We start from the raw sequence: 25600 nt of genomic DNA on the forward strand, positions 1-25600 counted from the left end.
TCCATCAGAACAACTTCATCTTATGCAAGATCATGAGCTTTAAGCGTTTCGCATCAACCTGACCAATACCACAATGTAATTCCATGTAGTGGCATATCACCTTCATGGGGACAGGAGACACAACAAGCTTGTCAGATTGTGTTTTGGGGCTTCACTGACTGAAGGAGCGTTTTTTTGGGTTGCTCTCTGTAGGTGCCGATGAATTCAAAGTAGGTGATGTATGTAGCAGCTTGGATTGCCAGACTGAAGCAGATGCCTTACCAACGTCCTACATTATACAGCAAAAGGATATATCACCCACCCAGCAGGTGAGTGGCTTAATGTTCTAGGCATGGCAAAGGAATCTGTGGTTGAGAGTCCTCAGCACTAGAAGATCAAGATAAAGCCTTCTTGGAGGAGGTTACACTCTCTGGAGGAGTGGGGTCTCGCTGATGCTGTTTGGTCACGGTTTGTGACCTCAACAATGCAGAACAAACATAACTTTGGGTGGCACCTTGCTAGGTGGTTGGCATGTCTTCTACCAGACTGCACAGATGTAGTGAGTGTCTGTTCTTATGTAGAAAAGGACCATGGTGTTTTCTGTGTCCACCATCATCGTCATAGACGTGACCAAAGGAAAAAATATGTTTAAGCCAGAAAGATCACCTTCAGCAAGTGCACGTGGAAGAATATATTGGATCTATTTCATAAAGAGTTTATTTAAGTTGTCTAAAGTAACTCATTCATTCCCCTCCCAAATCTTCTACAAGACAGCTACAGTAGGGACATCCAGATGGTATCGGGTGGTGCAAGCAAAGAGTAGACCATGACGGAGTTAGACTGACTGTCCAGCAAGCTGTCCCACTGCTGTGCCAGGTGGATTTGCCGGGGGTGCATATGTAGTATTGCAGAGGAAACCACCCACATATCGAGGACTGAAGAGCTAGAAAACTCTTGAACCACTAAGTGTAATAATGGAATGCTGCAAAATTAGACTAATGGTTTGTGTGAAATGGCAGCAACACTCTTCAGGAGACCGAAAATCTTTTGAGAGCCTAAAGCCAAGAATCATGCTGAAGAGCTGGATTCTGTGTGTGAACCATCCACAATACTCCCTGGTTCCATGAGAGAAGGTAAGCTTAAAAATAGTAGAGGACGAGAGCCGAACTGAACTGTGCTTGCTTCCATAAAAAGCCTTAACTAAGCAGTCACTAAGGTTAGAGGAGTGGACACATTCTTCAGTCCCAGAGGAGGTACCCGGTTGCGCACTTTGTGGTACTGCATGAACTTCCAGTGTTTTTCTAGGACAGGTATCAAAGCAGCTTTTATTTTAAATGGTTGAGATTCAGCACTTTGAACTTCTATAGATGGAGGAACTGATGGCAAGATACTCAAGTGATTAGGGCATTGCAGAAAACTTTAAGGCCGGGGGAGAGGTTCCAACTTCCCCCTCAAGCATGCTGCGGAAGAGGATGCAGGTGCTCAAGGTTTGGGATGAAAAGTGGCCCAGCGCCTGAGGACAACAAGACCTTTACATGCTTGCAATATTATTGCGGTCAGGCTGGCATGACTTTATACACTCAGCTATTTGATCATAATGTACTCATGCTGTGAGAGGACCTCATCAATGGAGGGATTGAACAGGCTTGTGTCAACAACAGGCAAATCAATGACCTTTACTGGACATCTCATTTCAGGCCTGAAGACACTAGCCAAGCTTCTCAGCACACAAAGGCTGGTGGGCCCTAAGACTAAAGACCCTTTCCCTCCTTGCCAAAATCGGGATGGCTACTTGCCCATCAGGAAGGCTGCAGAGAGGAAGACAGGACTGTCTTTGGGCTCCTGGTAGTCGTTTACCAAAGCCTGAGCTGGAAAGGTCACAGAGTTGCTCATTCCACCTGAAATGTTTGAGCACATAAGCCCTAATGATGAGAGCTGATTTGGGAGAGAGGCGGAGATGGTAAGCACCCAGATGCCTGCAAATGTGGGTTGTCAGGGTCTCTAAAAACAAAGCCTAAATAAAGAGCTTTTGCCAGCAGCAAGAAGCATTATTTGATAAGTTCTAGATGAATTCAAGTATGGAGTTTCCCTGTAACATTTTCCTGCAGATGAACACCTTACAACAGGGATGCCTCCAACCCACGATTTCCCATGCCCAGTAAGGCCACCACGAAATACACTGTTACTCATTTCTCACTTTTCCTCACCGTAGCTGTTCAGTTTTAACTGGGGCAGTAGCTTGCAGCTTCCTTTACCATCTCTATTACTGGCTCTTGTTTATTCCTGCTTGTTACTTTGTGCCCTGGATGCATTGCTACCAGAAGGCTGTTGATGGAGGTTTTAAAACCACCTGTCATTGGCTGGCTACAGATCAACTAATACTGCTAAGGAAAACATGCAGCGATTAAGTCATAGTGTCTTATATGGCAGAGTGTGCTGCAGCCAATTAGTTTTACATGAGTGGAATGAAAGTCTTCATGCTCACTGGAGCTGGAACCTTTCTCTGTGCCAGAGGAAACTAATTATGAGTTTGTTGTAAACAGCTGGCTTGGGAAAAGGTTCTGTTGGAGCATCTCATGTGCTTGGTTATCTTGCTGCAGTGACCAGGAGCAGTAGTGGTTGTTCCAGAAGAGGCAATCACATCGGGGCTAGAGCACTTGCAATTAAAAAAGAAAATCGGTGCTGGCAGGGGGAATGGACCTGCACTGACACCACAGGGGACTTGTTATCCTAGGAAACATGGGCTGCTTCTTCGGCTTACTGTTTGATACTCATGACATCCAAAAAGGATTCTGAAGCTAGGAGGATGACAGCATGTCTGTGAGTGCCTTATCAGCGTCATATCAAAATAGGGCACACAGAGAGAGGTGAACAAGTTGCTGTTACACATGAGACCTCGTGAGACGGAACCCTGGAAATGGCTTGGAATCTTGAAGCCGGGAGCCAAAAATTGAATTTAGAGCTCCAGTGAAACCATCTATTCCTCCAAAATCTGATTCAGTAGTGAGGAGGGCAGTTTTCTATTCCTAGATCTTGTGTTGCTCCAATGCAGGAGCTAAAATCACGCACGACTGCTCCCTGTGGCAAGGCAGAGAGTTAGATGAGCTGGGATATAGCAGCTTGGTGTACGTGCTGTCTCTTGCATTTAGGGAGGGTGAGAAGCATCACCCAAGCACTAATATAGTTTGGCAAATTCATGTAGGTGGCAAGAACGGTCCTAAAAGAAGCAAGGTGAAATTGTACCAATAAAGATCAAGAAATTCCGCAACCTAGTTTGTGAAGGACTGCACAGACAGAGAACCTTACTTCAATGGTTTCCTTCGATTGAAGGTGGACGTATTGTTCCCACATCTTGTGCAAAAAGCACAGACATAGTGCCTATTACAATTTCCAGTTACAATGTTGGTGACATTAATTTTAAACCAATCTGTAGGAACAATGACAACTTGACAGCCATATGAGGGTGACCTGGTACTTTATCTCACTAATTGCACTATGTTAAAATGCTGGCAGGTGTTGTCACCCATGTTGTTAATAAGCATGCAGACTCAGTACTTTATTCAGCTTTTTTGACATTATAAGACATTCGATTAAGTTTATTAGAGTGGCTGTCTCTGATGTTAACACAAAAGTTTCAATGAAACTTTGTGTTGATTTTTGCACCTTACTCTGTTTCTCTCGCTCAGCTGCATGAGGGAGACCCTGGCAGAGGGGTATTCACCATCTTGCTTAGAAGCATGCAGACCTTGTACTTTATTTTGCTCTTTTGCACACGTTGATGTCCCTTGACTCCGTCCCTTAGAATGACTGTCTTTGCGGTTAATGATAGAAAACCTTAATGAAATTCAGTGCTGACAATTGCACTTTATTATGCTCAACTCTTTAATCCGCATGAGGGTGATCTTGCACTTTACCTCATTAATTGCACTGTATTAAGCTGCTAATGGATGCTGTCACCCACCTCGCCTAAAAGCATGCAGGTTTTGCACTCTATACCTTATTTTTGCACACCTTAAGGCACCATATTCGTTATTTTAGTAGGGTCATCTTCAATGTTAATGATATGAAAGTTTCATGAAATTTCGCGTTGAACATTGTATTTTACTATATTTAAAAGTATATCTCCTGTTACACGATGTAGCACTGTAGAATACAATGGATACGATCATGTTTAATGATATTTTGGGTCACGTTTTATTGTTAAAGTATTTTTTATGCACATATATGCTCTCATAATTATATAATAGTAATATAGGAATTGTATGAAAGTACTGTAATATATTGGCTGCATAAATGTGTTTTTGTTATCACTGTTACTATTGCATATAGTCAGAAGGAATTGCAATGACTTTAATCATGCAGTAAAAATGATTCCTTCATTCACTAGTAGATGCTAGCCCTCATCTTTTCCTGTAGTGACAACATTTATCTCAGCATCCTTGTGCAGAAGGTAGGATCAACAAGTAAGGAGAGGAGATTGGAGATGAATGGGCTTTGAAAGACTGAGACAGAGAGCTCCCCATGAAAAGTTAAGTTGTTTCATGGAGCCCATTGGTGGATAATGAAGGACATTAGTAAGTTTTTTTCTGGGGAGCCACCAGACCTGGTTAGTACATGGTCCCAAACAGTCTTACATAGAGGGATCATGCTTAAACACTGCATGCCGTGGATCAGAATATCTGCATCTAAAACAAGAGACTTACATGATTTCAAGGTTGAATACTTGCTTACTCACATATGAGAGTGGGAAACAGACTATAGAGCAGATAAGAATTTGGTCCCTAGAAGGCCCTTGTATCCCAAATGCCTGATATTCCATACTTGAACCAGAAGAAATGGATCTGGTAGAAAGAAAATGTATGGGACATGGTCAACTAACAGGGTTAGCAGCAGCTTTTGGCTATTGCCAATGAGGATGACCTCCACAGTAGACGAGAAGTCCTGACTCCTCCTCTTAGTGATTAAATCCAATGTCTTCAGTTAGATAGTATCACCCTTTCTGTGCATGCATGCGAGGTTGTTATTCTAGGAGCACACAAAACGTAACTATCCACCAGATGGATTTTCTCCAAGCAAAAGATGTAGGGGGTATGTAAATGCACATTTGCACAACATCCATAGCTTAAAATTGGTGTTCTGAGGTATAAGGTAGTCAAACTAAAAGAGAAGGAAGGAGGAGTTAAATAACCAAACATTTTGAAAAAAAGGGGAATTAAACCGGAGTTTCTTAACATGAGAAAAGCATGATCCAACCTACACCAATGGGTGGGGAAAAATTAAACTACAAAAAATGCTCATCATCAGCACAGAGGAAGGGGTGTGACTTTGTATGACGCACATCATAGTCCATGCAACTGCGTGCACACTATTTAGTTTGAGCAACCCTAGAAACAGTTTCCACTTAGATAGAAAATTAGATCTACAGACCTGTTCAAATTCTCAATTCAATGTTCACAGAATGTATAAGAAGTGGACCACGTTGCAGTCATGAAGGTGTTTTATCCTTGTCTTGGAAATAATACTTGAGACTTTGCCCTGACATTTTGACCTGTATTACATTATTGACTTCCTAGTGTAACTTCTGAATGCAACACGATACAAGTTACGGTGGAGTAGTTACATTAATTCTGTAACAGGCTCACACCTTCATTCTGGATTACCAGAATGATGAGCAGTTTAATGTGAATCCCTTGCTCTGGAGGTCAAACCAGTATTTTCTACAATGATTTACAGACATTAGTCTTTCTCTGGATAAAATCCATAATATATGTAGATAACTTAAGATATTTAGTTTCAGGTCAAAACGTTATCCACGTAAACACATTTCCTGAAAATGGACATTTAAGGTGCAATATAGTCTGAAGTTCATACTACACTGTATGAAAATCAAAGGGATACTCGGGGAAAACAGATCTACATATTTCAAAATGTAAAGAGTTCTGTGTTTTAAATAATTTACTCCATTTACAACATTATAACGAAAAATACTCTTTGCATTCATCAAGCACGGATGTCGCCCCCCCCCCAAAAAAAGAAACCCTACTCAAGAATCGGATAAGCCGCTCTATTTTCTCTGACAAATGGGGAGTTAGATTGTAGTGTCCTGTCAGAATCACAGATTTTAAAATAGCCACTTATCATATATAAACTGCTAGTAAAAATGAGCTGCATTTACAAGACTTGGCACTGACAGCTTGCGGGAAATGCCTTTGAAAAATTGCTAGAATGCTTAATGGAGTTACTGAGAAAATAGCATGTTGTATGAATCACTACATAGTCAAAATTAGGAATTTAAACAGATTTCATTTTTGAGAGAAGGTTGTTAAGTAACTTAAATGGAAGATGTAACATAGGGACTTATGATTGGCTAAAAAGTTGGAGCAGAAGTGCATTTTCAAATTAAGATTATAGTGGCCATAAATAATACATCAAATTATTCATGGTGAATAAAATCAAGTTTAAGAGATGAGCATGCTAACGCCCAGACAATAGGAGGTAGTTGAATAAATGATTATGCTCATTCAATGTTTAATCATTTATCTAGGTTTCTGTGTAAGCCTGAAGATAAAATTGTGCTTGGAGAGGATGAAAGGTAAATAAAAACTAGAGAAAAATATGAAATTCTAAACTGAGACAGATGTCTATCAAACCTGATGAATTGCCAATCTGTGCTGAAGGAAGAGGCCACATATCAACAAGCTTTCCTGCGTTCAATTCTAAATAGATTTTAGAGTGTGATCTGCGAAATTAAATTAACCCATGCCTGCTGGGTTCGTAAAATGAATTTGAACATCAACAAAATTAGGTACTTTTTCATGAAAACAATTGTTCTGTGGCAGCGGACAAATAATGTACAAAATAAAGGCATTTATTGTCAATTTCATTCTTTTTAAATACTGAGTGCAACAACATTTGTACTTTTAGATTTTTTTTATATATGGGAAATGCTAACAAAGAACATGCTTATACCCAAGAATGCACGTTATTTCTAAAGACCCACTTTTTGCTGTTAATATTTGCACAAATCGCTAATATAAGTGATGGTCCTAATGAGACAACACTCCAAAAGCTTAATTGTTAACTGTAGGATAATGCCATGAGAATAAAATTACAATGAGTACAATTTTCTCTTACGAAAAGAAATAAACAAGAGACGGAGTACACACAGAGCATGTTGGGATGCTGAAAGGTTGATTGCTACAGACTAGCACACAGATATGGGAAGCAAGGACAAAGGGAGGGATGGATACTAATAAAATGTGTTGAAGGGATCTAGTCACCTGTCGTCCTTTTGGTTGGGTTGTTGACGGCAAGTCCTGTAGAATAAAGCCAACCCAGGAAAAAACATTTTCATTTTTTTTTTTAAAGTAAAAGAAACATTTTAAATAACATTAGAACCTTTGATAATTAAATAAAATGCAACGCTCAATCTGTACAATTTTTGAATACAATTAAATTGTAAAATGTTACTTAAAAGTCAAGGCCAGGCTCTTTTTGCAGCAAGCTGATGTAAGCAGACACATTCATAGCAAATATCAGAAAAAAAGGATTTTACAATAACAGCATCTTCAACACAAAAGTATCTGCAAATGAGAAATCCACAAAGTGTGGTTTGATTTTTTTTGAATGAGAAAGAATAAAAGTAGTGTTACAGATATACATCTCCACATCAGGGGGACACAAACAAATTAAGACAACTTGCAATCCTTAAGAGTATTTTCTCGAACGTTATGGTTCACACTAAACAATTTTCACAGAAAAAGGTAGTGAAGCAAATGGAGCTTGTGTATTAATGAAGCCATCTTTGCAAGCAGGTACAACTTGTGCCTTGATGGCTGTCAAAGTTTCTACATCGCACTGTTTCTATACAAGTCATGACATTTGCACTTAATGAATGTTGCTAAGGAATCTTCTAAAAAATGTGGTCTTATCTTGATCTATACACTTTACGGAATTGTTGGTCTATAATATTAAACAGATTTTACAGTCACAGCAGATGAGTTGCAAACATAACATATCGTTTATGAGAATAACATTTTTCTTCTAAAGAGAACAAAGTTCAAGTGCATTGAAAGGAAACCAATGGAGAAAAGGAATGCAACCATTTCAAGTATTCAACCGTAGAAATATTTAACAGGGAGAGACATTCCAGACAGCAATTACTTTGTGTTAAAGATGTTATGAATAAGCGCATTGCTGTAGTGCAGGGTCAAGCAGCTATATATATTTTTTGCTCTGCATATCCAGCCCAAACTCGTGTTCCACATACTATGTGCAGCACATACCACCACAGCAGAAGACACACCAATTTGTTAACTCAGATAGCGGAAACTATTGCAGTCCTCTGACATATTGGTCTCAAGAGGGTCTCAATGACCTGCTTGGATGACTTTTGGTTTCTTTCATTTTGCACTCTTTTGACAATATTTTTAAGGTCTGCATTTATCAACTAAATTTTATGTTTGGATGTAGATGTATTATGAAGCTCCCAGTCATTATATAGTTGATACAGGTAAATATATTCTCCCCAGCAAATAAAACAGCTTTTACTTAGATCCTAAACTTGCCGTAATGAGCAGTATACCAATTTCCACTGGAGATATGGAAATTGAACAGTAATGTTAGATGAGAAACACTTATTTTGTGTGCCCAACTGGTGGTCTTACCATGACAGAACTGTTAATGCTGCTATGACCATTAGCTGGGGACTGTCTGGATGTAGAGGGGGAATCTCTCTGAAATAAGACACAAGGTTCATTAACACACAAAATGACTAGAAGAGGTACATAGTAAAAAATGCATATATATGATAATAGCAGCTGTTAAATTCCCTTGCATGTACATTTTTTATTGACCCAATATGCCTTCTCTAAAGATGGTAGATTTATTTTAAGGTAACATCAATTTATGACATTTTTAAGAAGTAGTTTGAAGTACAGTTATTTGAGATTCTATGCAGTAGAATACAAGATATGAGAGTAAGACAGCACTGATTGGCCTTGCATAGGGATTCTGATGCGGACACAGCAAACAGGACTTTAAACACTAAATATGCATAATATCCATATATTTGTATAAGCTATGGCATGCTGAATATATTGATTTTTTAAATAACTTCATATGGGGCCACATGTATCAAACAATTCTGCAAACGGTGCGATTCTGTATTTTCGCGTGTTTGCAAATGCAAAATAGCCTTTCAAGATGTATGAAAGGCTTTGTGGTCACAATTTTAGGTAATGGTTAAAGATTTGATTACCTAAAATTGCGACTGGAAATAGGGAATGACAATTTGCGATTCCCTTAGCACACGTACCAAGCATCTGTGCATTTAGGAAATGCTATTACCATCGACCCCAAGTCGATGGTACACGTGTAAATTTTGAAAAATGCACATAAATTCATTTTTAAAAGTGCCATGTAGTGCACACATGCCCCAAGGGCTCGTGTGAGCTTTACATGTGCACATTCTTTTTTGGGGGGTGCTTCGGGGGACCTTGGGCAGCCTAGTTATTGCATTACCTAATTTGAGATTAGCAATTAGGTAATCACAAATTAGGTAATGCAGAACCATTCACACCTATAGGCCTTTAGGCCCATACGAACGAATGGAGTAGTATTACCTAATAACGATTGCCTAATTGTGATTGCAAATATTTAGGAATCGCTGTTAGGTAATCGCTGTTTTCTTACATACCATTTTGCATTCCGTGAATAGCAATTTCCTAAAATTCGCTATTTAAGGAAGGCAAAATTGATTTTTGATACATGTGGCCCATAGCTTGGAATTAAAAGATGACCAATGTCATGAGTATGTATTGAAGATGCTCTCAAGATACCATTTAGTAAATTATTTCACCTAGCTCAAGATGTCATAATAGGTTTCACAACCCACCCAGCTTTCAATAAAGGAAAATTCCAGAACGATTACTGTTCGCAATTGTTGATAATTTGAACTCTGTTAAATTGGAAAAGAGGACAATCTTTGTATATTTTACTGGATGGTGTTTTTAATATGCAAAAACATAACTTTCTGCTGCCATTCACTGAGAAACATGTTTAAAATACGTACTGTGTAAATTGAACGTATACCTGAATACAGTATAGCCGCAGGTTAATAGGTCTGTGATGCACTTTAATTCCGACTCATTGACAGCAACATTCTGAACTGTAAAGTAATAAATGGCAGTTCTGCTTTTTGCTACTGGTGAACACTAAAATGTCACCATTATGCTGGAATAAGGAAACATTTTGATAAGGGAATGATAGTGAATTAGTGTGTGTGTGTATAATATATATGCAGAGCGTGATATGATATTTGTGGCACTGTTGAGGGAGCGGAGAGACTAGATCCTGATGACAAGTTTGCTAACTCAGCAATGACAATAAAAGACATCACACTTGTTGCAATTACAATTTTTGTCATTCTCATAAGGGTTTTCTTTTTTTTACTCCTAGAAGCATAGTTACATAGAGAAAAAATATGAAGGCTAATTTGGGTATTCGTCCTAAAATCACACTTAAGAAGAACAAATCTGCTACACTTTGAATGCACACAGCAACATTTCTAAAAATTAACTGCGGCTAAAAATGCATTTGTAGTTGCTGAAGCATTTGTTTGGTATCTTTATGAACTAAAAAGAAAAATTTATTTTTTAATTTATGCACATTTTTTCAGGATGAGTTTAGATACAGTGAGTCAAAGGAAAATGTTGTGATGTTTCACCGTTCTAAAGATGCTGGCTGGATACATTTGAACAGATATGAATGTTAGCAGACATTTACTGCAGGATGCGCGAAAGAGCAGTGTATATTATTTTTGAGTTTGTCATGCTTTACATTGGTTCTGTGGCTCCTAATAACAAGTTTTATTATGCCACGTTTATATATATATATATATATAGTATAGTATACAGTAGGTAGTTATAGTTAGGACCTATTCTCCATAGGAGAACCGCAACATTCTATTTGGAATAACGTTAGCACCGATTGACGAATCTTCTGGAAATGTTAAAAACTTTTGGCCAGCTCCAGTCCGCTCCTATCCTGAAAATTTCACGGTGATTCATCAAGCGGGGGCCGAGAAAAAAGGGGGGGTCCCATGCATTTTCCCATAGGACCTGTTGACGCAGCTACAGCCCGAACTGCTGAACGGAATTACACCAAATTTGGCAAAGAGGTAGTCCTCAGTTCAGACTTGTGCCCTTTGCTTAAATGGTGTAAATCCGTTCAGTAGTTCCTGGGAAAATTAGAGTTAAAAAGATAGATATATCTGGGCAGAGCCTAACCACACATCTCATCGTGAGATCTGATTGGCTGTCAGTACTTCATCCAAGAAGTGTTGGCAGCCATCTTGGGACCAATATACATGATAGCACCTCATTAAAAAGCATTGCAGTTAATAGAAGGTTTTAAGACTTAAGTTACATTATAAATAATTTGTTGATGGTACCATACTCATTTTAGGAATTGTGGTGTGTTCTAAGGTGATTATACCATGTGAAAAAGCCTTCTGCTGTGATATCATGAATCATGTTTGAGAGAAATCTTTTCTCATGCTTTTCCCACAGAGGTTTGTAAGGTGATCTATAAGCTAAACTGAGAGCATATTTTCTGTAAATTCACATTATCCTTCTCAGTCATGTGAGAATGAAGTCTGAAATTCTCAGTAAAACATGTACATCCAAGAAAGGTAGAGACTGTCAGTTGATTCCTTTGTGTTCTACTGCAGCTTCCCAGAGTATTCTAAAGAACAACTAGAGCACTAACAGTCCTACTTATGACAAACGTATTGCACACCTGAAGCCATCTTGATTGGAATAAAGTGGTAACTCTTAAAACATTTAATTTAAATAGGAACAAAATGAGGGGGTTCACTTTGTCATAGAAAATATGATTAGTGCTGCAGAAAGAAAAATAAGGGCACATTTTGAGTGACTTCTCAAATCCTCTTTTATTTCATTAAAACATTCTGACATGCAGACTGAAACATGCACTTTCAATACCAGCAGCAGACTTCCCTAGTGAGCAGTAGCTTTACTGCAGTGATCTAATAAGCAACTAGAGTGCTAACATTCAGAATGTATGGCAAATGTGTGACACATTTTAATGCCTTCTTGATGGAATCAAAGTAAAAAACAAAGTATTTCCTACTGAGGAGACTGTAGTAAATGAGGAAATTAGGAAACTTCTTAACAAATAAGTCTCCCAAAATGGCCACCAGAGACAAAAGAGCCCAAATGTAGCCCAAATATTACCCAGATGTAGCCCAAGTATAGCCCAATGACAGAATGTCCCAGAGTGTTCTTAAGAACAACTAGAGCGCTTACTGTCTTACTTATGACAAAAGTATGGCACACCCAAAGCCATCTTGATTGGAATAAACTGGTAACACTTAAAACATTTAATTTAAAAAGGAACACAATGAGGGGGTTCATTTTGCCTTAGAAATTATGATTAGTGCTGAAGAAAGAAAAATTAGGGAACATTTTGAGTGACTTCTCAAATCCTCTTCTATTTCATTAAAAAATTCTGATATGCAGACTGAAACATGCACTTTTAATACCAGCAGCAGACTTCCGTGGTGAGCAGTAGCTTTACTACAGTGATCTAATGAGCAACTAGAGTGCTAACATTCAGAATTTATGGCAAATGTGTGACATATCTGAATACCTTCTTGATGGAATCAAAGTAAAAAACTGAAAGCATTTCCTTCTGAGGAGACTGCAGTAAATGAGGAAATGAGGAAACTTCATAACAAATAAATCTCCCAAGATGGCCACCAGAGACAAAAGAGCCCAAATGTAGCACAAATATCACCCAGATGTAGCCCACATGTAGCCCAATGACAGAAGTGTGCAAAACACTTATTTTTTGTGTATTTGCAGTTTTATATAGTGCAGACTTGTCAGGTATTGGAGTGCTTTACATGAGCATTGGTTACATCACACAAGATCAAATTCATTTTGGTTGTAGACATGGGGAGATCAAGTGATTTGACCAGAATCACAGAATTTTGAGCTGAAGCAGAATCTCCAACCTGGTTCCCCAGTTGCAAAGTCTGCAGCTCTGGAAGTAACACCACATCCTCTCCCCTAAGTGCAACATTTAATCAAGTGGTCAACTGGATAAAAAAACAAAGATTACAAATAATTTAAAAGTTCTTTGTCGCTACTTGAAAACTCAGAAAATATGTCCTGATTTTAGTTTTTTAGAGCACTAACCATAATTTTGCTGCAAATAAGACCCTCTCATATATGTTATTTCTAAAGGAAATGCTCTAGGTATTACAGTTTTGATTACATCAAGATGACGTCAGGCGTACCACACTTTTGTAATAAATATAGAATGTTAGCAATCTAGTTGTTCATTGGGATACTGTTGAGAGGAAGAGGCCAGGGGCACGGACTCTGAAAATTGAAGGCAGGTAGGAGAGTACAGAGGCAACAATTTGACCACACTGGGCAGGCAGGAAGGGCAGTGGCAGCACAACAGACTATGGAGGGCAGTGGAAAGGGGGGCAGGTGCAACAAAGCAACAATACAGGACTGGCAAGAGAGGCTGTGGCAATATAATAGGCCATTGCTGGCAGAAGGAAGAGGCAGTGGTAGTACAACCATACATGCCAACAGACCCGTTTCAGCCAGGAAACGTCCAATGTTTTTAAGCTCAAATGGGCTTTATTTTATCTGTCTACAATCTCCTCGTTTTCAATGTAACTCAAAGGGGAAAATCAATACCCCAGTTTTTTTTCAAAATCTCCCTCTGACCAAGTTCAAAATGTTCGCAAGTATGGTACATTGGATCATGGTAGGCAGGAGGAATTGGGGTAGGGACATGGACTTGGATAACAGAGGACAGGAGGGACATGGAGAGGTGCACCAAACTGACCCTACAGGGCAGGTATCAGGGTTTGCAGCAGCACAATACACCACACAGGGCATGCGGGAAGGGAGTGCAGCATAACAATACATAGAAAGCAATAGGGAGGGGACAGGACCATGCACATGGACAACAGAGAACAGAGGGGAAAGAGGCAATGGTAGCTAGCTGACCATAATGGACAGACAGGAGAGAAAGCTGCAGCATAACAGACCATAAAGGGCAGGAGAGACGGATCAGGGGCATTACAATGGAACAGACAAGCCAGGAGGGAGGCAATAGGGGTCTGCACATGGAAACAGAGGGCTGGGGGCAAGGGGGCAGGGCAGGAGCAGCAAGATGACCATGGAGGTCAGGCAGGATGGGCACTAGAAACAAGACACACCATGGAGAGCAACAGTGAGACTATGATGGCATACACACAGACCATGGAGGGAAGGTGGGAGGGGGTCAGGGGCAGCTAGCTGACCACACAGAGAAGGTGGGAGGGGCCATGGCAGCAAAGAAGACCATGCATGGCAAGTGGGAGGGTTAGTTGCAGCACAATGGCTATGATGGGCAAGAAGGAGGGTGCAGGGAATGCACAAAGGACCATGGAGGATAGAAGGGAGGGTCAGGACCTGGGCACAGACAAGAGAGTTCAGTGGAAGGGGCCTCACAACAGACCGCGCAGGCAGGCAGGAGGAGCAGTTGCAGCACAACAGACCAGGGAGGGCAGAAGGGTGTGGCAGTAAAATGGACCATGGAGGACAGGAGGAAAGGGATAGGGGCATGGCATGTGGACAGGCAGGGTGGAGGTGGCAGGGACAGGTTACATTCATCTGACAATGCGAGGCAGGTGGGAGGGGAGTGGCAGCTCAACAGAACACTCAGAGTAGATAGGAGTGGCAGGTCCATGGAACATGGTGGGCAAAAAGGATGGAGCAGGGGCAAGCACAAAGACATCGGAGAGCAGGGGGAAGGAGAATAGGGGCAGCAAGCTAAGCACAGAGGCTGAGCAGGAGGTTAATGATGGGCCATAGAATTAGGCAATGGAGGGCAGGAGGAGTGGACTGGTACATCATGCTAAATGGAGGGCAGTGGCAGCACATCAGACCATGCATGGCAGGAGGGAGGAGGCTAGTCCATGGATTCACACAACAGAGGATAGGGAAGAGGTGGATGGGGCAGCAAGCTAACTGCTCAGAGAAGGTGGGTATTAGGAACTTTATTGTTTTTAAAATGTGTGTCTGTGCGAACTACTTAAAATATGAACAAGTATGCAGCATAATCTCACTTTTATTCAGGATGAAGAGGACGTTTGTGACTCCGGGCTCACTTGGCAGATACACCCCCTGATCCTCCACCCCCCCATCGCAAAATGTAATGCCCGTGAAAAGGGTAGGTGGACGCAGTGTTATATAGAACATAGTCCTGAGAGCACGATTGAAAATGAAAACTAGATATAGTATATGGTATAAACTATGCACCAAAAAGTGTGATATAAGATTAACCGGGCGTGAAATATAATATGCAATACATTGAGCGGATTGACAGATTCATTGGAGAGCGTGAGATAGCACAGGCACTAGCGCGTGCTATGCGATATGCGCCTTGGAGTGTAATATGCACAGGGCAGTGTTGTGTAACCGAACTAGTCTCTAAAGTTGTAATATAAAATATGTGCTGGGGAGTGTAACGTTGCATATGCACTGTGACAAAGATATGGATCCCAGATTGTAATATGTATGGCATAGCGCTGTGCGTTATAACATAGGCATCGAGGAAGTCACGTTAGATGGGGTAATATAACCCGTGCGAAGGCAAGTGTGACATGACATTCACGGGGTGGTGTTACAGTGCACATGGGCTAGAGAGTGTCATAGCATACGCACTAGCTGGTGGAATACAACACAGAGGTGTGTGGCACTCGGCGGGCACTGGTGTGTGTAACACAGCATTGAGCTCAGCCAGGACCACGCTGTGACTCTCAAGTGAGGTTTGTCTCCTTTCCAGAGAGTAAAATAAAAAGTATTACACATCCGGAGGTGGATGTGTATTTTATTAACCATGAGGGGGGTTTCTTGCATAGTTTGGTCGAATTTTTGTCGAATCCCCTTTGAATAGCTTGGCGTGCGTGTGTATTAAATGTGCCAGTCAATAGCTACCCATGTTTGTATAAATAAACAAGGGTGTCTACTTGGAGAGTACCCACCGGCGGGGGCGCCGGGATTAGGCACGGTAGGGCGTCAGACACGTCAGAGCTTCACTAGTGGTGTAAATACATTCCACGTGGATACATTGTATGCATAGTCGCCTTTTAATGAATATCACGCAAATCGTCATGGTGATAGGTACATACGGTTTATCCAGCATGTCTTAGGTGTTTCTATAAATACATATTTTTTTAAATAATAAAAACAAAGGCAGGCCCCGGGGGATGGGGTCCCTGGGGCCATAAGTGGCCTGAGGAGGGGGGCAACGCAGCCCCCTCCTAAAGATTTTTTTTTAAAAAGGCCATGACCCGGGGGTTGGGGTCCCCGGGGCCGATTAAGGCCTTGGGAGGGAGGCCACGCGGCCCCCTTCCAAATTAATTTTTTTCAACCAAAAAAATTAGGTTGTAGGCCCTGGGGGATGGGGTCCCCAGGGCCAATAAATTAGAAAAAGAAGGGGGGCCACACAGCCCTCCTTCTTAAAAAAATAAAAAAAATAAAAGACCGGCATCGCGCCGCAGGCCATGCCCCCTCCTTGCAGCACTCTGCAAACGCGCCCCCTGGACAGTTGTAAGTTGGGGAATTAATTCCCCTTCAATACTGAGGGTCCCTGAGGGCCAACTAGCCCAACAGGTAACTCCAGTATGCGCCATGGAGCTGCGTTGCAAACAGGTGTTCTGAGGCTACGCCCCTTTTTACACCTCTATGCAACGCAGCTCTGTGGTGCTTACTGGAGGTACCTAGTGGGCTAGTTTGACCCTAGGGACCCTTAGGATTCAAGAGGACTTAATCTCTCAACTTAGAACGGCCACAGGGCGCGTTTACACAGTGGTGAAGGGAGGGGACGGGGCCCGAGGTGACGTGTGCAAACACGCCCTGAGGCGCGTTTTAAGTTGGGGAAGTAATTCCCTTTCAATTCTGAGGGACCCTGGGGGCCAACTAGCCCACCAGGTGCTTCCATTAAGCACCACTGCTCTGCGTTGCAGAGAGGTGGTGCAGGCCGTGCCCCTTTTTACACCTCTCTGCAATGGCGCTTACTGAACGTACCTAGTGGGCTATTTTGCCCCTAGGGACCCTCAGGATTCAAGGGGACTTAATCTCCCAACTTAAAAAACGGTCACAGGGCGTGTTTACACAGTGGGGAAGGGAGGGGACGGGGCCTGAGGTGACGTGTGCAAACACACCCTGTGGCACGTTTTAAGAGGTAGTTTTAATCCCCTGCCCTATTATATACTAGGGGCTTACAGAGGAGGTAATGCTAATCACAGGGGTACGAATAGTTTTCCCTAGTGTATGTAGGTGTTTTCACTGTATTCTGAGTGTCTTTTAACATAGCACTGGCTCTAGGACTGGTTAGTCAGACTCAGTTACCACCAGTATCCGTCTGAAAAAGTTGAGGGTACAGGATGATTTTGCAACAAGGCTTCTTTCTGCTCTTCTGTTTGTTCTTTCTGCACGTTATCCTTCTTCCTGCACTTTTCTTCGTCTTTGAGGACTTCTGTTGCTTCTTTCTGCATTTCTTTTTTTTCTTTCTGTGCGTTTTTTCTTCTTTCTTCACATGTCCTATCTCTGTAGGCATAGTTAGAAATTAGCATTTAAAAAACCTTTGAAATTCACTGAAAAAAAACATAGGTTTCAGGCACGTTCTAGTTAGCTGGACTTTTCACTCATACAAAACCATTGAAATTCCCCTGTTATAGTTAGTTCAGCTAACGATAACTCGCGCGCCCGCAATGCACTGCTGATGACGTCACATATTACATCACTCATGACATGGTCAGTGACATCACTCATGACATCACTGATGACATCTCAAATGACATCACTGATGACATCATCCTTGTGATAGAGTGGCAGACCTCCTCTCCCCCTAATATAACCTTTGATACACACATTCAAAAATAGAAATTAAAATTTTCAAAACAATGGACATACCAATACCAGTTACAACAACCTATTCAGTAATTCTAAGATCCACATACACAGCCACTCATTCACCAACAGTCCTATACAGTCACTCATACATGTACTCACTCATCATATGTACTCATACACCTATACATCCTGTTACACAACGCCACTCATCCATAGTTACTCACACAGTCACTCATGCTAATAAAGAATCAAACATCCATTTACTTGCATATACAGTTATACACACACCACCACACTTACTTCTACAGAAACTTACACATACTTAGTCTTTTAAACAATCACTTATAGAAACACATACTTATTCATACAGGAACTCTTCCAAGCTCTCACTCTCACATATACTCACTTATATACACCAATAGTTACATATACTAGTTTAAAACATATGTAGTTACTCATGAAGACACTATTGAGACAGTCATTCACTCACTAACACACCCATGCACACACTCATCCACCCATACAGTCCTGCACACATGCTGTCTTCAACACATACAAACAGTGAGTCACTCATTCATGCACCTATGCACTACGTTATACCCCCTACCGAACCATACAGACACTCAGACTGATACTCAAAAAACCAACTAATAACCTATATAGACACTCATGTAGCTACTCACCAACCCATGCAGCCACTTATACACAAAGTGAGAGACTGATACAGATATTTACACATTTAAACATTACTCACTAAGCCATGTATTCACTAAGATACATTTAATCAGTCAGTTATACAATCAATCTTTCAAAAACAAATCATCCATTTAGACACTTATATACCCATTTATTCTTCCATCGACCTTGAGATATACATATATAAAACATATGTAATTTTCAGAAAAACACACATTCACTGGATGATGTCATCAGTGATGTCATTTGAGATGTCATCAGTGATGTCACTGACCAGGTCATGAGTGATGCAATATGTGATGTCATCAGCAGTGCATTGCGGGCGCGCGAGTTATAGTTAGCTGATCTAACTAGAACGGGGGAATTTCAATGGTTTTGTACGAGTGAAAAGTCCAGCTAACTAGAACGCCCCTGAAACCTATGGTTTTTTCAGTGAATTTTTAAGGTTTTTTTAAATGCTAATTCCTAACTATAACGTGCCTGAAACCTATGGTTTTTCTCAGTGAATATATATATATATATATATATATATATATATATATATATATATATATATATACATACATACACACAATACACTATCGATCAAGTTCAAACTCTATATAACACCCATGATAATATATTAACTTGTTTTATAAACACTTTATTTTGAAAAAGACATTATCAGAAAATATAGTGTCTGATATTTTTAATATAACATTACAAAGGGAGTCCATTTATTGTCCAAATTATGGTCTATAAGTTGAGTACCACAAATGCACAGTCTTGGATGTTTGATGTTTGCAATTAACATGTGTTTTTGGGAGTTCCCTCATCTTAAGAGCAAACAATTATGAACTAAGCTGTCTATTTTTTCATGGCAATCCACATAGACCACAACATCACTAAAAAGCCAAAAGGCTTTTCATTTCTGACTTTACGCTAAACAGAGATTTATTGTGAAAACTCAGCTTCTGGAGAAACTATCGGATGGAATTCAGATCTGTGGAAACGAGAGGAAATTATCGAAAACACCCTACTCTTCACACTATATATTCGTGATAGTGTGGCCTATTGAGATTGACATGAAAAAATAATCAAATACTGGAGTTGCTGATGATCTAGGCTTCAGCAACAACCTTCTAAACCCACTGTCCAAGGGAATCTGGGTGGTGCTTGAACAACAACTCCATCTCCTACCAGTGATGACAATTTTAGTGGGACAGGAGGACCACGGAATTAGCAATACATCAGTAGGTAGCGGACCCGAGCTTGGCCGCAGCGCCCAATTACTTAGACTCTTTGTCAGCATAAGGGGCGTCCCCAGTTGCCTGTGTGGATGCTCTTTTTCATGCGGTGTGCACAAACTAGGGGCAACCTGGCCACAGATTTGGACATGGTCATAAGACACAGATTTAAAGTTCTTTTCAAACCTGGGTGATATGACACTACCAGTTGTGAGCTCCTTAAAGTTGTTGGTAGCCAACCTCAACTTTCTCTTTAAAGTGGACAGTCAGTTCTGTCCTCAACAGAGCCTCTAAAAGAAAAACAACCTCCTCTTGCACGGAACGCATTTTGACCTTTTTATTCTGGGCAGTCGGCTGGATCATTGCATTGCAGGTGGCAGTATCATCGGGTGGCGAGAGTTTGGTGGGATAAGTAAGGTGGCGGAAAAATGTTAACAGGCACCTTTCTGAATTCCTCGAGGCGAATCATTTTACACCACACACAAACAGGTTTTCGACCTAAACAAACCACGGAAACCACTCTTTTAGAGGTGGTGGTGGATACAACAAGGAGACTGGATCATGGGGCCACAGCTGCTATCATACTCCTTGATCTTGACACTGTGGATCACCATTCCCTCCTAGACAGGATTCGTCAGGCCGGTGTTGCAGGAAAAACCCTGAACTGGCTTGGTTTCTTGATGGACAGATCCTTACAGGTTTTTGATAAGGCTAGTGTTTCTGCCACTTTTCCAGTTACCTGTGGAGCCCCGCAAGGGTCCTCCCTTGGTCCTATGATATTTAATGTGTGCCTACAAACCCTTGGCGGATATTATAACTCCTCTCGGGATTTCTATTATCTCCTACAAGGATGATACCCAGCTGTTTTTTAGGTCTCGCGCCTAGCGTTGCAGTGTTCAGCACTGCTTGCGCAGCGAGAGTGCTCTTGTACGGGGATTGAAAACGGACCTAGGACTCGCACACACTCGTGCATGTGCTTTTCCTATTGGCCTTTGCGTGCGTCTTTTTATCAAAGACAGCAAGCAATTGGCCAAAGGAGGGTGCATTGCTCCGCCAATGGCCTATTGATGTCTGTTACGCGCAGCAGCATATGTTTCCAATTATCGTGCCCAGACACGGGCGCGATAATTGGAGACATATGCTGCTGCTCGCAACCGCGTGCGCACACCAGCAGCTCCCACATCTCGTTCTGCTTGGATTTGCTTCTCCCTGTGTCATTAAATGTATGCAGCGGTGCCGAGAAGTGTCGGTACTCTCACATTAAATCTAGTGCAGCAGGGCCGAAAAGTGCCGGTACTCTCTCGTTAAATGTATTGTAGAGGTGCCGGCACTCTTCAGCTCAAATGAAAGAAGTGTAGGTAGTCAGTACCGGACAGCACCAACCCATTTAAAGCACTGCCTTAAACACATTCTTAGTTTCAAAGGTCCATGTGTGTAGCTTCCACACGCGCTTATTTTTCGACTTTAAAAACATCCCAGAAGTAGTTACTGTCTGCCAAGCTTGTGTGGTGCCGGGGAAAATCCCCGGTTTAAAGCAGATTTTTGCAAACACAGACACACACATCGTGCGCACTGCGCACCTCTCGGAGCAAAACCCTCCAGAGAGCCCGCCTGGAAATCCGTGCCCACCGCATCTCAAAGGCGCTGCCCGCATGCGATGCCAGGTCCGCGGACAGGTGCTTCATTCAGAGCCTTTTGCGCATTAAAATGTAAAAGAAACGAGTGAGTCCAAACAGCCCCCAGAAAGTAATTAGTTGTTTACACCGACTTCTATTCATTTAAGAGCTTTACCGCACTTGTAACTTTCTCCAACATACAAACATCGAACAATTAGCAACGAGTTAAGCTGGGGCCGCCTTGTTTAAACTTTTTGTTGCGTTTAAAAAAAACGTGGTGCTATTCTAATTCCTGGAAACACGTATTGGGGAGTCTTTTAGTATTTTGCTCCCCTGAGTGTGGTTGAGCGAAAGGACACGTACGCTCAGAAGAGGTTGGCATTTCTAGACTGACGCTGGATTCGTAGGCAGTTGGAGCAAATGATGAAATGAATCTTACTAGTGTGTGTGCGAAGGGGAAATCCCACCTTGTTACCACTGCATCGAGAATTTGTCGATACCACATATTCTTCACTGCATCACACTATACGTCAGTACAATGACACTGTACTCTGAGTCTGCTTAGGTGGCTGTATTTACAACTAGCAGGGGAGAGGATGTGGCCTAACAGCAAGGGCGGTCGACCCCCAATCTGGAGAACCGGATTCGAGTCTCGGCAATGAAGCTGAACATCCTCTGATTCTGGGCAAATTACTTAATCTCCCCGTGCCCAACAAAAATAAATGTGTCCTTGTGTAACGCATCTGGTGCTTATGTAAAGCGCTCTGATACCTTCCGGTCAAGTTCGCGCTATATAAAACTCAAGAAAAAAAAGAAAAAAATGTGCCTTGTAACTTGTCATGGCCCACCTACACATTCAATAAATGGTATATACATATTTGTTTTTTGTCTTCATATTACTTGTTTAAGTGCTTTAACTGCAGAAACACTGTGGTATAAATCCCGTATTTCACAGGGCCCGTGAACATGGGCACATATTTTTAAGGCCTGGCCACGCATTCAACAATGGCAATAAATAATAGATATATGGTTTCATATTACATGTTTAAGTGCTTTAATTGCAGACACACTGTGGTATAAACCCCGTATTTCACAGGACCCATAAACAATGGGACATATTTCACAGGTCCCTGTATAATCTGGTAACTATTTAATTGGGGCCTTTGAAAGATGGGGTTAATCATCATAATAAAAGCACCAGGCCGCTGCTTCAACATTGCGCACTGTTTAATCGACATTCTATTCATGAAAGGTAAGCAAAGCCTGAGCAGTCTAATTCCAACCGGTGCCTCTTGTCAGCAGCACCTCGCAGAGAACAGCCTCAGCATTCTAAAGGGTGTTTTTCCTTAACTACATCATTACATATTTTCTTAAAGAGTATAGCCCAGTATTTCACGTAATGATTTCAATAAACATTTTACCATTTGCAAAAATGAAGAACGTTGAAGCCACTATCGGAGAAAAAAAATAAAATAAAAAGCAGCATATCCAATATTTATTTTGTAACATGTTAGATTGGATCTTGGTGACTTTACAATCCACTTGACGTCGGCCTCCTGGTTTATGATATGGCCCAGAACCCTCAGCGGCTCTGTGGGACCATATTACATGCTTACATCTTATGCATCTTCTCCCATTCTTTATCTGCAGTTGTACCAGGTGTAAGGTGCAATTTTTCCCATTCTTGAGTGCGGAGGGACCGTTCATCAACAGAGTTGAAGCCTCCAGTAATTAATGATTTCTCTCTCCTACCTTAAGAATGGTAAAATACCACACTTACTGCACCCGGCTGCTACCTCTGCATGTATGGCCATGCCGCCGTGTGTCCGTTCTAAATAGGTGCATGCACAACACCAGAACACGAGTGCTGACATCTGTTCACTGTGATGGAATTAGAGAAAACAGACTTCACGACTATTTGCAGGAAAGTTATTGTAACATGCATTCTATGCAGTAAGAAAACTTTTTTTTCCCATGTCATTTTCTCTGCACTTTGATAACATCGTAGGATAGGATCTTTGCCTTGTATGAATAAGTATGTGAATATTATTAAACCTATTTTACATAATTGTGTCACTGGGCCACATTTCACCGATATGGCGGCTCTCTATCTGTAATCTATCACCTTACCTGTATTTGTCTGTCTTTCTCTACATCGAACATGTTGAACACATGTACTATAAAACCTACACTCATCCACATACCTATGAAGTGTAAAAGTCAAATTCTAACTTATTGCCATAATACAGCCTAACTATTGCCATAAGGCACGGCTTATTGGATCAGCGGCTGCAACTTACAAATCATAAGCCTATCACTGCTTGCAGGGGCTATTTAAGAAATTTGCATTTCGTTGGATAGATTTAACCATTTGTGCACTGATTCTGGTTGAATACATTTGCTTATAACTACCACTCATGAAAGAAATAGCATGGCATAAACCACGGAGGCTGACCAGCAGAGTAAAGTGTTTTTATGGCCATTATTGTGGGACCAGTGACCTGGATACCCATTGCCTCTTGGGAGGCAGAGCCTTCGTCGCACTTAAAACAAGCATTTGCAATGCAATTGGTCTCGCTTGTACGTGAGTTTAAGCTATTGGCATTGTAAATGACAATGCCTTTTATTTATGTTTTAAAAACTAAAACAAAAATAAAAGGCATTATTTGCAATGTCAATAGCTTGAACTCGCGTAAATGCGAGACCTATTGCATTGCAAATGCTTGTTTCACTTGCACCAGACATGGATCCCTCAGTGCCCACCTTGGTAAACTGTCAGGAGCAGGTATCCAATTGGGTGAACAAATCTCGTTTTGAGTTAAATCGTTAGCCAGAACTCATGATCCTTAGGGGTAATCCCCACCCTCAAAGGACCCTTGATTAGCCGGTCTGCCTCGACCGGCCCCCAAATCAACTATAACGAGTCCGGGGGTGTGGCTGGAAAAAAAAAAAAACTTGTACTATGGAAACACATGGCTACCAAACTGTCTGCTACCTGCTTTGGAATCATGCATATGTTGTGAAAGATTCTGCCTTTGCTCCCTCAGCCCGCAAGGAGCTGGTAGTCCAGGCCTTGATTCTCTCGTGCCTGGGCTACGGCAACTTGCTTTACCTAGGTGCTCCCATGGCAATTATTTGAAAACAAAGTCATGCGAAAAGGTTGCAGCATCCTTGCTATTAGGGATACCTAGGTATAACTCAGCCAGACTGTTTGATTGATCTTCATTGGTTACCTGCCCCCAAAGGATTTAATTAAAATCCTTGCACACAGTATACAGAGCCTTCTATGTGCATGGCCCTCACATTTTGCTCTAACTAGTTAGCCCCTAAAGGCTTCTTAGATCAACCAATGTATACTTAGTTACCGTCCCCACTACAAATAGAGCTAGAAGTGGAGGAAGATATTTTCGCGGCCAAGTTCTGGAATGCCCTTCCCTTGGCCATTCGGTCCATGAACAATGAGTTGACTTTTCAAAACTCTCTCAAGACATGACTTTTCAAAAATGTATCCTCTGTACCTCTGGCCTAAGTGGAACAGTTCTCTTTCTCCGTTAGCACTAGGATGCCTTCGGGTCACTATGCACTCTATAAATGTACTAGCATAAGGTTCAAGTTTGGGATCATCTGGGGGTGTCAATTATGTAATCCTCCCAAAGTGCGTGTCATATGGGTCTTGTAGGAACTGTCTGAGTCAGTGAGTTTGGTTCTACACATCGAGGCTGGGGATCCTCCTTGGACATGCAGGCTATTGCTGGAGTGGGCTTAGATGAAGGAAACTGCTTCCTCATTGGAATCCGTAGGTCATATTTTGGAAAGGCTTACGTATAGGTTAGGGAATGTTTGTTTCTAATGCGTTCAGATGACTGAATTTTTATTACCATTTACTTTTTTGGGTACATTTTGACAAAAAAAATCTACATTTGTTTAATAACTGATTAAAGCTGAAGATGAGATTTTATCTGATGTGGAGTCTGCAATACAGTGAATGTGCCACTAGAACTTCAGATCTTATAATCCACATACTGAGGATACCCACATTTCATATTACTGTGTCAGGACTTCAACTAACCACCCTCACACACCCTCTCAACCCTGCTACAGAATTATGCAGGAGCAGCTGCAATGTCCCATGCAT

General features: G+C 41.4%; 1 protein-coding gene across 10 annotated transcripts in view; it reads right to left on the minus strand.

Annotated features, from left to right (window-relative positions):
* Positions 1-25600, minus strand: part of CASK (calcium/calmodulin dependent serine protein kinase) — a 1269229-nt gene that overhangs the window by 267480 nt on the left and 976149 nt on the right. For 4 of the 10 annotated variants that reach the window (XM_085622943.1, XM_085622941.1, XM_085622950.1 and 1 more), the window contains 2 exons: positions 8646-8714; positions 7260-7295 (listed from right to left, as the gene is read on the minus strand). In XM_085622943.1, coding sequence (XP_085479069.1) covers positions 7260-7295; positions 8646-8714 — 105 coding nt within the window. The remainder of the gene's footprint in view (positions 1-7259; positions 7296-8645; positions 8715-25600) is intronic. The other 6 variants (XM_085622946.1, XM_085622945.1, XM_085622944.1 and 3 more) reach the window with 2 other exon arrangements.

This window comes from Triturus cristatus, chromosome 8, assembly GCF_964204655.1.
Source record: "Triturus cristatus chromosome 8, aTriCri1.1, whole genome shotgun sequence".
NCBI lineage: Eukaryota > Metazoa > Chordata > Amphibia > Caudata > Salamandridae > Triturus > Triturus cristatus.